Source organism: Danio aesculapii, chromosome 9 (assembly GCF_903798145.1).
Source record: "Danio aesculapii chromosome 9, fDanAes4.1, whole genome shotgun sequence".
Lineage (NCBI taxonomy): Eukaryota > Metazoa > Chordata > Actinopteri > Cypriniformes > Danionidae > Danio > Danio aesculapii.
Window position 1 is genome coordinate 51244973 of NC_079443.1, and position 15000 is coordinate 51259972.

Here is a 15000-nt window from a genome sequence, read left to right on the forward strand (position 1 = left end):
TGTGTTTATATAGTGCATTTACTGTGTATGATCATACACCCAACACACTTCACTATCATGAGGGGGGGGGGGGTGGTTGTCTCCACACCACCACCAGTGTGCAGCATCTGCTTGGATGATGCGACGGCTGCCACAGGACAACGGCGCCAGTGCGCTCACCTCACACCAGCTATTGGTGGAGTGAAGAGACAGTGATAGAGCCAATTCAGTGCATTATACACAGTTCCCAATTTTAAAGGGGACCTATGATGAAAATCATCTTTTGTAAGCTGTTTTCCCCACCCACCGAACTGATTTACAGCTGTATATTAGCATGTCTCCATAGTAACGCGTATAATCATATCAACAAGACAGGATGTGTGCAAAGCAACCAGGATTAAAAGATCTGTTCAGCTCTCTGTGATCATCAGTCATCATCAAATGTGATCAAGAGTGAGTTTTACAAGTTTAAAATGTTTTTAATGAATTACAGCGATTCAATTCCGCTTTACTTTATCACCACAGCCACGTGTCAGTAGTTTTAATCCCGATTTGTTGTCGTTAAATCAGGTTTATTTTGTACATTAACATAACGGATGTCCATACAGCAGTGGATATTAACGTGTATCCTGTCACATTTGCCGTTGCAAAAACGCGCGCTGCGTATGTGTATCTGTGTGTGCGCGTGTGAACTTTGTAACGACATTGTGTGTGACTCTTCATTGCAACTCCACAACAAATACATCAAATAATCATTGGTATACTTCTTACTGTAGTATTTCTCACAAACATTACGTGAGATCTGCTTCCTTCATGTCTGTCTGTTGTCTGACCTAGCCGAGGGTGAAGATTGAGGGGGGCAAGTGGGAACGGTGGGTGGGGAGAGCTAGCATTAAAGGCACAGTCCACAAAAACAGCCACAAGATGCTCAGAGCTAAAAATGACCAACTTCTGAAAGGTCTAATAAATAATCTGATCGGTGTTTTGAGCTGAAACTTGACACACATTCTGGAGACACTAAAGATTTGTCATCACTATAGACATTACGCTAGAGAATCATTCAAACACTAGCTCTAAAGTGACGATAGTAATTAAATCTGGAAAAAGGGGTAAAATATGTGCCCCTTTAACAAGACGGAAATACAGATGCATATCATTGCACATCAAGAATGTAGCTGTTTAGATTGCAACTACACACTTTATTTACACACTGAACTTAAACACTACAAACTGAACTACACTGTTCCTATTTACTGTTACCTTTTATGTGAAGCTGCTTTGACACAATCTACATTGTATAAGCGCTATACAAATAAAGGTGAATTGAATTTATTTATAAGGACAGTGACTAATTTAAATGCTTATAATTTCGAAGATTCAGCACGTCGGCATCCATCAGCATGTCATACTGAACAGAACAAAAACAGTTGATTTTTCCGCCAAAAGATGGCGACAGAGACAGCATAATAAGCCCTTAGAGGAGAAAAACTCAGCGTAATTTCAAACTACACCTGATCAAATCATTATAAAACAGGTAAGTGACATTCTTAGTCAATCTCTCTCTCTCTTTTGTATATTGTAGGGCTGTACTTATTTCATAGTAATCTGGTAGTGTTTGCTTTGCAACGTTACTTAAAGTGATATCAGGATTGCAACAGAGAAATACTGTTAAATGTCTCTAGACTGATGGCATTTCATGCTGTTCAGCCTTATAATCTTAAAATGTGAGCAAAATCAGCTGTTTTGTCATCACTTTAGACATTACTCTTGAGAATCATTCAAACACTAGCTTTGAAGTGATGATGGTAAATTAGCAGCGGTTTCTGCTGTTCTGACGTCAGCTGCAGATGTGAATGAATGGCGGAAGAAAGTAGTTCCTCGTACAAAAGGATTTTTAGACTCTCCGTGTTTGATTTTCTTATTTTATATACACGATTATGTCGTCAAACTGTTGTATAAACACTATCACACTCATAGCAGTGCGATATGGCTGTAAATTGTCACTGGTCTGTTTACATGATACATAATAGGATAGCATATGTACATACACAAGTGCATACATACATAAAATAAGTAAATAAATAAAAAAAACATTAGAAAAAAAATACATTTGTATTGAAAAATAAAAATAATTATTATTAAATCCTGCCTTATAATTTCGTAATAATCTGCCAATGCAAATCTAGTTGTGTGATGCATGATTAATAATGCGTTCTGTATTGCTGCTGTTGTTGTTCAGACTGAGAAGCATCTACGCTAAGAGGATTGGGAGAAGAGAAAGCAGTGTTATAGGAGAGGAGGGTCAAACCAGCGGGACTCCTGTCAACAGCCGGAAACGTAAGCGTAAAGGAGGCGAGAGTGATGATGAGGAGGAGGAAGATGAAGACAGTGATGAACAGGAGGACGAGGAGGACGATGAGTTTGGGGTGAAGAAAGGGAAGAAAGCAGAGGCGTGTGAGGAGGAGGTGAAGCAAAACTTTCCATTTATCAGAATGTAATTTTTCCATATTATGTGGGATAAATGGTCGCTTACCAAGAAAATATACCTAATTAGGTTACAAGATATTTACTACTTTTATAATTACTTTTGTTTTTGTTTGTTTGTTTTGTGTTTTTGTCTCGGCAACTGGTCACATGTTTAAAGTCTTAGGGCCCTTACATACACCTGGCGCAATAAGGCGCTAGACGTGTTTGCCCCAATGTGTTGCTATTTTCAGACCAGCACAGCCTTATTTTTCCTGTTTTCTGCCACGTTGTTTAAATAGTAAATCCATTTGCGCCACTTCGTGGACTCATGGGTGTTTCGGTCTAGAAAAGAGGTGTGTTAAGTCGCATTGTTGGCATGTTGCTATTTTGAGGAACTAAAATATACTGCGCAGTAGACCAGCTGAAAGCTGCTCTAAAGTCCAGTGCAGAGCGGGTTAGTTGTGCGCCTCGCGTACACATTGCTTAAAACACGCAGGATGTACAGCAATACAGATGAAAAAGAATTAAAATATTACAAAAAATATTATTTTCGACATAAATATAAAAACCACTGCCTTGCCTTCCTCTCGGGGGGGTTTGTTTAGTTTATTCTTGACTATTTACAGTTGCATAATGTTATTATTATTAGCAGTATTATTTACTATATGCATATTTATATTTGTTTTATTAAAATCAAGCTTAGATTTGTCCACCTGTCAGATTTTGGACCATATGGGGCATGAGAACAGGATGTGTGTTTGGATATAACTCAGTTTTTTGAACACACTTCATTATTATTGTTCATTTATTCCTTTGCTGGAAATTAGAACTGAGTTTAGGAATAGTTTTAAAACAAATCTTTGTGCTTAACAAACTAAATGAATTATGTAGGCTAATGGATGTCTGTGTGTACAACACGTTTCCTTATTCACTAAATAGAGAAAGAGAAAGTGAAAGTAAAGAGGCTGAATGGCGGAGGCTCATTCTTTATCCTCGCTCTGCAGATGCTCTGTTTAACTGTTTTCTCGCAAGTGAAGTGTTCAGTTTTTCCACTTACAAAGTCTGTCATGTAAATAGCAAATGCATCATGGCACGATGCAACTGACTCTTATAGGGTATGTGAGATGAGACTCTGATTGGTTTATTCTCAAAACACACCCATAATTCATTAAGAGAATAAGCACAACCCTGTTACACATGTAGCACAAACCATGCGGCACGGCGCAGAGCGTATTTTTCCGTCCTTAAAATAGCAAAAGTGGATTCTGACACGCCTTATTTTGTGCCCTGCGCTTTAGACTTTGTGCCTCGATGGTTAAAATAGAGCCCCATTGGTTTGAAATAATAATTATTTCAGGAGTTCACACTTAGCTGATGATTTGTAATTCAATTCAATTCATGTTTATTTATATAGTGCTTTTACAATCTAGATCAGGGGTCTCAAACTCCCAGCCCCCAGGCCATTTACGGCCCGCCCTCCTCCTCTCTCCTGCCCGCAACTAATGTCAAAAATATAATGAGATTATATTTAAGTATAGACACGTGGGGTTTTGAGCCCCCACCTATTGGACGTTTAAAGTACTGCACTATACTATACTGTATTTCAGTTTTACTTTCAGTTTCTCTCAGCATGCGGTCAAGAGTAACACACATGCAGATTATTTCTGGGACTGATTTAAACACTGAAATAAATGTGCATAGATGCTCTATTTTTACTAAAGCTCTATTTTTGTAAATATTCAAGGGTTGTTTGATTATTATCAGTTTTAAACCACCTGTATTTTGTTGTACAAACACCTCTTCATGGCTTACACGTTATGCTGGTGGTGTAACAAATATGCTAATTTTGTTAATATTCGATTCAAATGGTCTCATTAAATAGATTTTCCTCATATGAAAACCTTGTACATTTTATTGCTGGTTGAATTATTCATGTTCAAGTTAATGTGAATATGTACATACTTTCCCCCTCTTTGTTGTAGTTTTACAAAAAAGAAAGATACTAAGAAGTGTTTATATGGACATTAGTAATCGAATTATTTGCCAAATCATTAATTTGTGGACTTTAACTGCAGTTTGGCAATTTCACTTTCATTCAGGAACATTTCATGCATGCCCCTCACCTGACAAACGAGATATTGCATACAAGAACCTGCTGAAAGAGTGCAGTTTTAATGGAATTTTTAATACTGTACGCCATATGGGAGAAAAAAACCTCTGCATTTCTCTGTAACTTGGATGCACTCAGTAGGTAGCGTCAGAAATTCATTTATGTAAAGACTATCCTGTCACAAAATGTGGCATAAACCCTACACGACAGTAATAGTTTGATTGCGGTGTTTACATTCAGAGAGCAGCATTTACAGCGGATCTTTCAGTCCATAATATTGTAGTGATATTAACGTACTGTAAACTTAGTAACTCAATCATTCTGACTAAAGTATGTCTTTAAAAACTTAAAAGAATACTGCTGATGATACAAACTAACTTTGCCATCTTAATAAGCATAACATAGACCACTGATCGCTTACTTACCAAATCTGTAGACACAGGAAAATCAACACCACCTGAAGCCGCGTCTTTATTAAAAGGAGATGAGCAGCATATCGGGATTTCACCATTTCCAGATGCGAAAAGCTCTCGGGTAAAAAAAAAGTTCCTTACAAACGTATTTCTGTGGCGTGTCGCGTGCTCTGTAATCCACATGTGAGTCCAGCTGCGCTCTCATAGCGGGAAATGAAAACAAATCCTTCATTGCAGCACATTAATAAACACATCACTGATGACCCCTGTCTCCAAACAATTCTTCTTCTTCCACTTGTTTTGGCAACACAACATGGCGTCTCTCTGCCGTCTCAACACTTATTCATTCATTCATTCATTTTCTTTTCGGCTTAGTCCCTTTATTAATCCGGGGTCGCCACAGTGGAATGAACCGCCAACTTATCCAGCATGTTTAACGCAGCGGATGTCCTTCCAGCTGCAACCCATCTCTGGGAAACATCCATACACACTCATTCACACTCATACACTACGGACAATTTAGCCTACCCAATTCACCTGTACCGCATGTCTTTGGACTGTGGAGGGAAACCGGAGCACCCGAGGAAACCCACATGAGCGCAGGGAGAACATGCAAACTCCACACAGAAACGCCAACTGACCCAGCCGAGGCTCGAACCAGCAAGTTTCTTGCTGTGAGGCGACAGCACTAGCCACTGCACCACTGCGTCGCCCTGTCTGAACACTATAACAGGTAAAAACCAAAAAAAAACGAGCTTCAAAGATATCATGTATATAAATGAAGTGCACCGCATACACAATAGAGCGCGCTGATTGGTTTGAACCAAGTCTTTCTTATGAATGAATGCTGCACACTCAGAGACGTCACGAAGTACTCGCAGATACAGACATCCAGTCTCCAGGCTGGAATACACACAAGTATCTAATCGCCATGACGCAGCTTCAAAGATTTGTTTCAAACCGGAAGAACAAATTTGCTTGAAAATATGCAAAAACAGCCAATTTTCACTTTTTTTTGTAATATATGTGTCCTAATGGTGTTTTTAGCAGCATGGGACACATATATGACTGTCAACAGCTCAAAAAATGTGTTTTTGTTGTTTCGTGACCCTTTAAACTTTTGGTAAAGCAACAATTGGTTGAGACAGAATATTAATATTTATTATTATCATTTTTTAGGACTATTTAAATGTCAAAATGCTCATTTAAACAGCCACAGATATATTTCGGCAGTTGTGTGAAGCAAAAGACCTGCTGATTTGCATTATCACTGGTGACAGGTAATGCTTGAAATATAAGCATCAGATCTGTTGTCCTAAGATGCATCGATTACGTCACTTTTTTCTTGGGCTTGAATGTTAAAACGCCCCTTCTATGAATTAGAAGTCACTGAAATGCCCCCCTGATCTAGAGTGTGTCAAAGCAGCTTAACACAGAAGTTCAAGTAAAGTACAGATGTCATAGTTGAAGCTCAGTTTAGTTCAGGGTGGTTTAAATTTCACTGCTGAAAGTTCAAACACTGAAGAGCAAATCCATCGATGCTCAGCTCCACTGAGCTGCAGTCTAAGCGCCGGAGGCTGGAGAACGCTGCACGTCCATCGTGATAATAACATGCCAGCTTGTTTGGCGTGCTGTCCCAGGAGGGAGCCCTGAGCTTAAAAGATCCTCGAGCCCTGGTCTCCCTCCGGTTAGCAGGGCGAGAGGGGCGTTTAAGCTCCGGTAGATCTCAATGAACTCCCCTGACTCATTTCTGGCTAATGACAGATATAGGGAATGGCTAAAGAGAGATATACGGCTTACTAAGAGCTTGCCTATGATGCATATTTGGTATGTTCAATTTACTTGGGTCGCGTGTTTTTGGACTGTGGGAGGAAACCGGAGAACCCGGTTGAGGATGACAAGCTGACAATACATTGCTGCAGCTCTGATACAAGTTTTATTTATGGAGAAATTTAAAAAGCACTGGGTGTTTGGGTGTCCTGAGTTTGTCTGATGTAATTAGTCTACCGAAATGTGTATATTCTATACAAGTTATGAAGCTGATCGCTCAGTTCTTGTTACGTGACTTGGGTTGCAGCATTCTGAAAAGCTGAGATGTTTTTATCTGGCTTACTAAGAGCTTGCCTATGATGCATATTTGGTATGTTCAATTTACTTAGGTCGCGTGTTTTTGGACTGTGGGAGGAAACCGGAGAACCCGGGGAAAACCTACATGAGCATGGGGAGAACGAGCAAACTCTGCACAGAAATGTCAACTGGTTTAGTAGGGACTTTACTCAGAGACATTTTTGCTGTGAGGCAATCAATCGTAGGCCAATGCGGGACCCGACGAGGACATTCATAAGCACGTGATCCTCTTGAAATTTCACTTAATGTATTTTCACAATGTTGTATTAATATTATAATCTGGTTGAGAAGATTATTAAGCCATTGGAATTAAACAAGGCAATTCAAGTCCAGCTTTGTTTTGGGTTATAGCAGTGTGTCCGAAACAGATGTGATGCAGAAAACACACATTTAAAGATGTGTTTTCATTTTTGTCTGCTCAGAGAAGGTCATAGAAATTGAGCTTTTTAGTCAGTGAAAGTCAGGGTGATGATCAGCAGGAGTGTGATCAGTATGTTGGTCTGGAGCTTCAGGTGTGCTAAAGCTGAGCCTGATCTGCTCCTGAACAATACAACAGGACTCATTCACGAATAAATGCATACATTTTTCATATTTGTATGCACATTTGAACTTCTCACTAAAACTCTCCACCTAATTCACAAACTCATGAACTTCAACTCGCTGTTAGTGAATTTAAAATCTAAATCAGTGGTCCCCAATCTTTTTATCACCACGGACATTTCCACGGCTCGGGAGTTCAGGGGGTGAGATGGTGTATGTAGATTTCTAGGTGACCATAAACCATTTTCTCAGAGGATGACAAGCTGACAATACATTGCTGCAGCTCTGATACAAGTTTTATTTATGGAGAAATTTAAAAAGCACTGGGTGTTTGGGTGTCCTGTGTTTGTTTGATGTAATTAGTCTACCGAAATGTGTATATTCTATACAAATTATGAAGCCGATCGCTCAGTTCTTGTTACGTGACTTGCGATGCAGCATTCTGAAAAGCTGAGATGTTTTTATCTGGGTATGTGTGCGCAAGTAGTGCACCTCCATTGGAAATCAGAAACTTGTGCCCACAAAAGACCTGATATGTGAACAAGGTCATTTGCAATCTCCAGCAGTTGTTCTTCTTCTAGCACAGACATGCTAGATTCACCTGATTTGTTGCCAGATGGGTTGCGGATCTATTCCTTGGCAGTTCTTGGGTCCTTCACTGAGTATTTTCTCCTTGGCAAAGAAACTTTGCAAAGACTTCTGTTTCTTACTCATTTTGCTGCTTGTGGGTTAAATTTGGGCGCTCAAGTGACCGAGATGTAACCGAGAGAATACGGTATTTTTTTTCAAATAAAAGACTTTTCAAAATAAAAGATCATTCAGACTCAGATAATGACTAAAACGGAAATAATTAAGGATTTCTTGTGCGGCCCGGTACAAATTGATCCATGGACTGGTACCGGTCCAAGGCCCGGGCCACCGCGTGCACAAGGTTAATAATTAGCATAATAAATCACACCCAAACCAGCTCCATATAAGGGCTTTCCACAAAGTGGCACTAGGAGCATATAGATAGAAGAGTGTGTTACTATAGATAGTTTGTTCAGCCCATATGTGGTCAAATATATTCAATTAAAGCTATTTTATTATTATTATTTATTTTATTATTATTCTTGATGTATCAGTGCTTGATCAGCTGATTTTGGTCTTGTCTTGCAGGATGAAGGCGATCAAACCACAAGCGTTGAAGAGCTGGAGAGACAGATGGAGAAGCTCAGCAAGGTAAATTAATATCAGGATGTAGTTTGTTAAAGGGCACCTATAGTGAAAAATCTACTTTTCAAGCTGTTTGGACAAACATATGTGTAGATATAGTGCATAGACCATCATATTAGGGTGATATAAACACACCCAGTCCTTTTTTTTAATTTAACAACATAAAAACGGTGGACCAATTGGAGTGGTTTTCAGATCGACCGCAACTTGACGTGGGAGTGCGGTTTCCCCGCCCACCAAATTGAGTGACAGCTGCGTATTAACATGTCCCGGTAGTCACGTGTATAATCATATCAACAACCAGACTGGAAGTGTGCAAAGCAACCGGGAATAAAATCATCAATCATCATCAAATGTGATCAAGAGTGAGTTTTACATGGCTTGTCCGACGCAGCCGAGGGAGGGGATTAAGGCATGCAGAAAGGCACGCAGAAACGGTGGGCGGGGAAGACTAGCCTTAAAGGAGCAGTCCAACAAAACCGCCACCTGATGCTAAAAGGTATAAAATAGAAACTTATGACAGGTAGAATAAATAATCTGATGGGTGTTTTGAGCTGAAACTTTACAGACACATTCTGGAGACACAAAACACTCATATTAAATCTGAAAAAGGGGAAACCTATGTGCCCTTTAAATTATTACATGGCTCAAATTTTACTTGTCTTGTACAGTCATACATTATGATATGCAGTGAAATGCTTACACTACCACTGGTGATGTTGAAATAGTAACAACAATAACAAAATAAAATAATAATAACAGTAGAATCTAAATTATGTAGAAATAGTAGTTATGCAATAAAAAATAAAAGCAAATATAAAATATTTAAGACTTTCAATATAGAGAATGTGGCTGAACAAAAAATGTACAAAGTATAAAAATATATCTCTGGAAAAGTGGATTCTGATTGGTGATCACATCCCATAGTATGTTATTCCCAGATAACAACCCATTAAACTAATAGTACTACTCATCATCTTGACTATATATATTTATTATAGAAATTTGTATATATATTTGTTGTCCTTATCTGTGACCACAACACTTTTGTCTTGTATTGAACCGGTCTACTTATGCCAAAAATACAATGGGTCACAATTATTATTTTTTCACCAAAGATTATTAGAATAAAGTAAAGATAAAGTTATATTGTTCATTATATTGTTCATCAATTAATGATGGGCGGAAAATCTGCGCAATTCTGCGCGCACAGATTCCGTGTGGGCCTAGTAATATGTGTTGCTGAGAATATAATTTGGATAGTTTATAATATAAGATTTTCTCAGTGTTTGAAAACAGCAGATTTAGATTTTCAAATAGTTGTATTTCACCCAAATATTGCACTTTCCAAACAAACCATAAATCAATGGAAAAATTATTTATTCAGCTTTCAGATGATGTGTATATTTAAATAAAAAAAATACAATACACTTATGGCTAGTCTTGAATATGGTGACATTTTTATTCAACCTAAAATATATTGCATAACAATCTTATTAAAATAAATGCCAATAAAATATCACGCAAGACATAACGATGAACAAAGATCTTCTGTTGTATGTCATCTGTAGAGGATATTACGAAAATTATGGCAAAACACCACAGGCAGAACTCATTAAATTCATTAAAACAAATGTCCTTCGCAGAGGACAAAAATGAATAACAGGGTCTCAGGAGGATTACATGTCTATACTTGCTTTTTACATGTGAGTATTTTACTGAATGACAGAGACCAAATTTGTCCACTTGCATTTATCTAAAAAGAGCAAATATTTGTATCTAATCAGAGCAAATGATGAGAGTAAGAGCTTCACTAAATACATTAATTTATGTGCACAAAAACGTGGACATTGCATGTGGAAATGTAATGGCTGATTATTTTCACATATTTTGGCATTGTAATATTATTCACAGCTATTGGCGAGATCTGAACAAAGAGAAAAATGCGACAGTGGGATTAAATCTGGAATGTCATTTTAAAGCTTTGTACCTGGGAATTTATTCTTCAAAAATACCAACAAAATTATACATATCTCCTTAATACTCTGCTAACAACTAGTAACATCTGTAGGTGAATGGCATGATATTGTAAAAGAGGTGTATGGCATGGAAGTGCTGATGCTTTCCTTAAGACAACAATCCTATACGATTCCTTCATACTGGGGAAAGTGGTTGAGAAGAAATGTAATGTTTTAATTTGTAATGTAATGTTATAAAAAGCATCTTGAGTTTCCTCTCAAAAGCCTGTAACTCTTAACAAAACTTAGTATGGCAGGATATGATTAAACATAAATACTTATAAATGTGACTAAGATTATATCCGGTGACCTTGGTACTTATATTGCAGCGCTTCCCACAGGTTTTAAATATACTTGTGTATACTTGGTAGCCTGATTGAAACACACCTTTTACCCTCAGTACATAAATGGTTAACTACATGCGACAAACAAATAAATAATGTGATTTTTAACTATATTTGATTTATTTTCACACTGTTATACACTTTTTCTTTTCAATGATTAAAGTTAATAAAATAAAGTCTATTGAAATAATAGAAATCCATTGTTTCTCTTACTTTTTGTGCTCTTTAGAAGCTATGTGCACCCACTGACAGGTAAAGGGCTCTTTTAGGGCAGTTTAGATCTGTATAAGGTATGTAATATATTAGCATCATTTAATTAATAAAACATACAGCAAATGAGAATTAAATAACAGAAAATGGGAATAAAAACAGACATTATTGCTAAAATGTATAATAATTACAAGAATAAAAAGTGTAAATGAGTTAAATAAGGCAATTTAGTTGATTAGCCAACTCTAATGGTGTACAAATATTTTCCCCCCATTGAACACAATATATCTGATTTTAACAAACATTTAAAATATTTTGGACCAGTATCTTTTAATACAGAGGTTCATTTTCTGCTGGATGTACTGTTGCCCTAAAGAATTAAATAAAATAGTTGTGAAAAACATGTTTAAAAGAAAAACTTGCATGTGCCTTAGGAATGGTATAATAGAAAACTTTGGCCCTTTTAAAACCTTGACTTTTTCCAAACCACGGTAAACCTTGGAACCGGTTATCATCCCATGCCTAGTCTGCACGTGAGATTGTCTGTGTGAGTGTTAACGGTTCTCACACACACAGAACCAGCAGTAGGAAACATGCAGAGCGAGAGTGGATTTTCCATTGGTTAATCGATTAGGAATGTTTGGCTTTCTTGGACTGATGCAAAAAAAGTGTAAAAGGATGATAATAATAGTGTCATTCATGCGTCCCCTCCAAATATACTTGGGCGGCCGTTAAAATACCTGGGCGGCCCGCCCAAGTAAACAAGTAAACCAAGTATGTGTGGGAAGCACTGTATTGTATGTCTTTTTGTTTTTATGTTGTCACTTGAATGTGTTTTTTTGTTCTGTTTTGTTTGAAAAATTTAAATAAATAAATAAACAAATAAAAATGGACATTGCAATATTTAGTATTTCTGCTATATGTTTTGCAATATTAATGCAGTTTCGCCAGATTACTCGAAAATGCTAGATTGTAGGGGATGAGTACACCTCCTCTTTTGAAAATGAATATTTGTATCCATTTCTCTGTAAATATAGCTAGTAAAAATAGATTTATTAAACCGTTATATCCATTAAAATAAGTTTGCTCACCTAACATCATTAGGAATAGAAAGATTCATTCATTCATTCATTTTCATCCAATTTTCCGGGGCCTCCCTAGGTAGGCGTCCAGGAGGCATCTGAAACAGATGCCCAAGCCACCTCAGCTGACTTCTCTCGATGTGGAGCAGCAGCGACTCTACTCCGAGCTCCTCCCTTGTGACAGAGCTCCTCACCCTATCTAAAAGGGTGCACCCTACCACCCTGCGAAGAAAACTCATTTCGGCTGCTTGTATCCGAGATCTTATCCTTTCGTTCATGACCCAAAGCGCATGACCATAGGTGAGAGTAGGAACGTTGACTGACTGGTAAATCGAGAGCTTTGCCTCTCGACTCGGCTCCTTCTTTAACACAACGGACCGATACATCGACCGCATTACTGCTGCTGCATCGATCTGCCTGTCAGTCTCACATTACGTCCATCCCTCACTCGTCAACAAAATGAAAAAGAAAGATAATACATTTCAATTCAAAAGAGTTATTGCATCAAGAGAAGTCAGCTGAGGTGGCTCGGGCATCTGTTTTGAATGTCTCCTGAACGCCTACCTAGAGAGGTGTTCCAGGCATGTCCCACCGGCAAGAGGCTCCGTGAAAGACCCTGGACACGCTGGAGGGACTATGTCTCTCGGCTGACCTGGGAATGCCTCTGGATTCCCTGGTTGAGCTGGAAGAAGTGTCTGGGGAGAGTGAAGTCTGTGGTTCTCTCCTGAGACTGCTGCCTCGGCGACCCGGCTCCGGAAAAAGCAGAAGAAAATGAATGAATGAATGAATGAATGAGTTATTGCAATTATTTGTATCGTGATTTTCCCTGTTAATTCAAATTGTATTCATTATTTTCCCCAAATTTATATACATTTCTGCACTGTGATCTTGAGTTTTTTTATGTAAATTGACTCAATGATGGGCTAAATAATCTGTGGAAATCTATGGATTTCTGCACACCAGATTCTGTTTGGGTCTAATAATGAGAGATTAGATGGAACAAAATAAATGATGAATCTGTCTTGTGATTTGTCCTTCAGCATCAGACTCAGCTGCGCCGGAAGCTGTTGGAGGCGTCCCATTCGCTGCGCTCCGTCATGTTGGGACAGGACAGATATAAGAGACGATACTGGGCTCTCCCTCAGTGTGGAGGAGTCTTTGTGGAGGCTCTGGAGAGCGGAGACGGTGAGACAAACAGCATCAGGATATATTGAATTTAAAACATCTCTCAGGTACAAGCTTTTTAAGAATTTAAAAGCAGGAAAGGATAGTATTATAGAATTAAATTAATTTCTAGTTCAGAATGACACTTTTACAGTATATAGTTTTTATTTCATATTGTTAATTTGTTGGGCTTTCTCAAAACTATTTATTTACTTGTTTCTGTCCAAATAACATAAAATCACAGCTGCTCAACTCACTGTAGAGTTAAATGTGCACCTCAGCTCTCCACCAAAACTGTTCGTCTGGAGCTCCACTGGGTCAATATACATATATTTGGCTGCTATAGCCAAACTTTTGGTCACTTGTGCCAATGCCAAACATTGGTTTCAATGGTGCCAGCAGTGAAAATCTTGTGCTGTGGAGAATGTGAAATGTATTGTTCTCTAATGAGTCCACCTTCACTGTCTTTCCCACATCCGGGAGAGTTACGGTGTGGAGAAGCCCCAAAGAAGCATACCACCCATACTGTTGATGCCCAGAGTGAAGCATGGTGGTGGATCAGTGATGGTTTGGGCTCAGTATCATGGCATTCCCTAGGCCCAGTACTTGTGCTAGATTGATGCGTCACTGCCAAGGACTAACAAACTATTCTGGAGAACCATGTGCAGCCAATGGGTCAAACATTGTATCCTGAAGGCAGTGCCGTGTATCAGGATGATAATGCACCCATTATCACATACCAAATACACACAGCAAGACTGCTGACATAGTGGTTTGATGAACATCAATGTCAGGTTGAACATCTCCCATGGCCTGCAGTCACCAGACTCAAATATTATTGAGTCACTTTGGGGTGTTTTGGAGGAAAGTGTCAGGAAAGGTCTTCCTCCACCAGCATTATGTAACAAGAACGGCTCAAAATCCCGCTGGCCACTGTGCAGGACTTGTATCTGGCATTCCCAAGCTTAACTGTTGCTGTATTTGCCACAAAAGTAGGCCTTACACCAGTGGTGCTCAATCCTGCTACTGGAGATCGACCTTCCTGCAAAGTTCAGCTCCAACCCTGATCAAACACACCTGAACCAATTAATTAGGACCTGAACAGTACTTGATAATTACAGGCAGGTGTGTTTGATAAGGGTTGCAACTGAAATCTGCAGGAAGGTAGATCTCCAGGAACAGGGTTGGTCACCCCTGCCCTACACCATACTAATGAATTATTGTGGTCTAAAACCAGGCATTTCAGTTTCATTGTTGACAGGGTGTCTTAAAATGTCGGCCTTAAGAAGATAAATTGACTGAAATATGGTGTTGTAGGTCTTAAATCAATTT

The 15000-nt window shown here is 38.6% G+C and overlaps 1 protein-coding gene across 1 annotated transcript in view; it reads left to right on the plus strand.

Moving 5' to 3' along the window:
• Window positions 1–15000, plus strand: part of LOC130235494 (bromodomain adjacent to zinc finger domain protein 2B) — an 82371-nt gene that overhangs the window by 42930 nt on the left and 24441 nt on the right. Inside the window, exons 22-24 of the mRNA XM_056466083.1 lie at window positions 2219–2444; window positions 8794–8856; window positions 13545–13689. Coding sequence (XP_056322058.1) covers window positions 2219–2444; window positions 8794–8856; window positions 13545–13689 — 434 coding nt within the window. The remainder of the gene's footprint in view (window positions 1–2218; window positions 2445–8793; window positions 8857–13544; window positions 13690–15000) is intronic.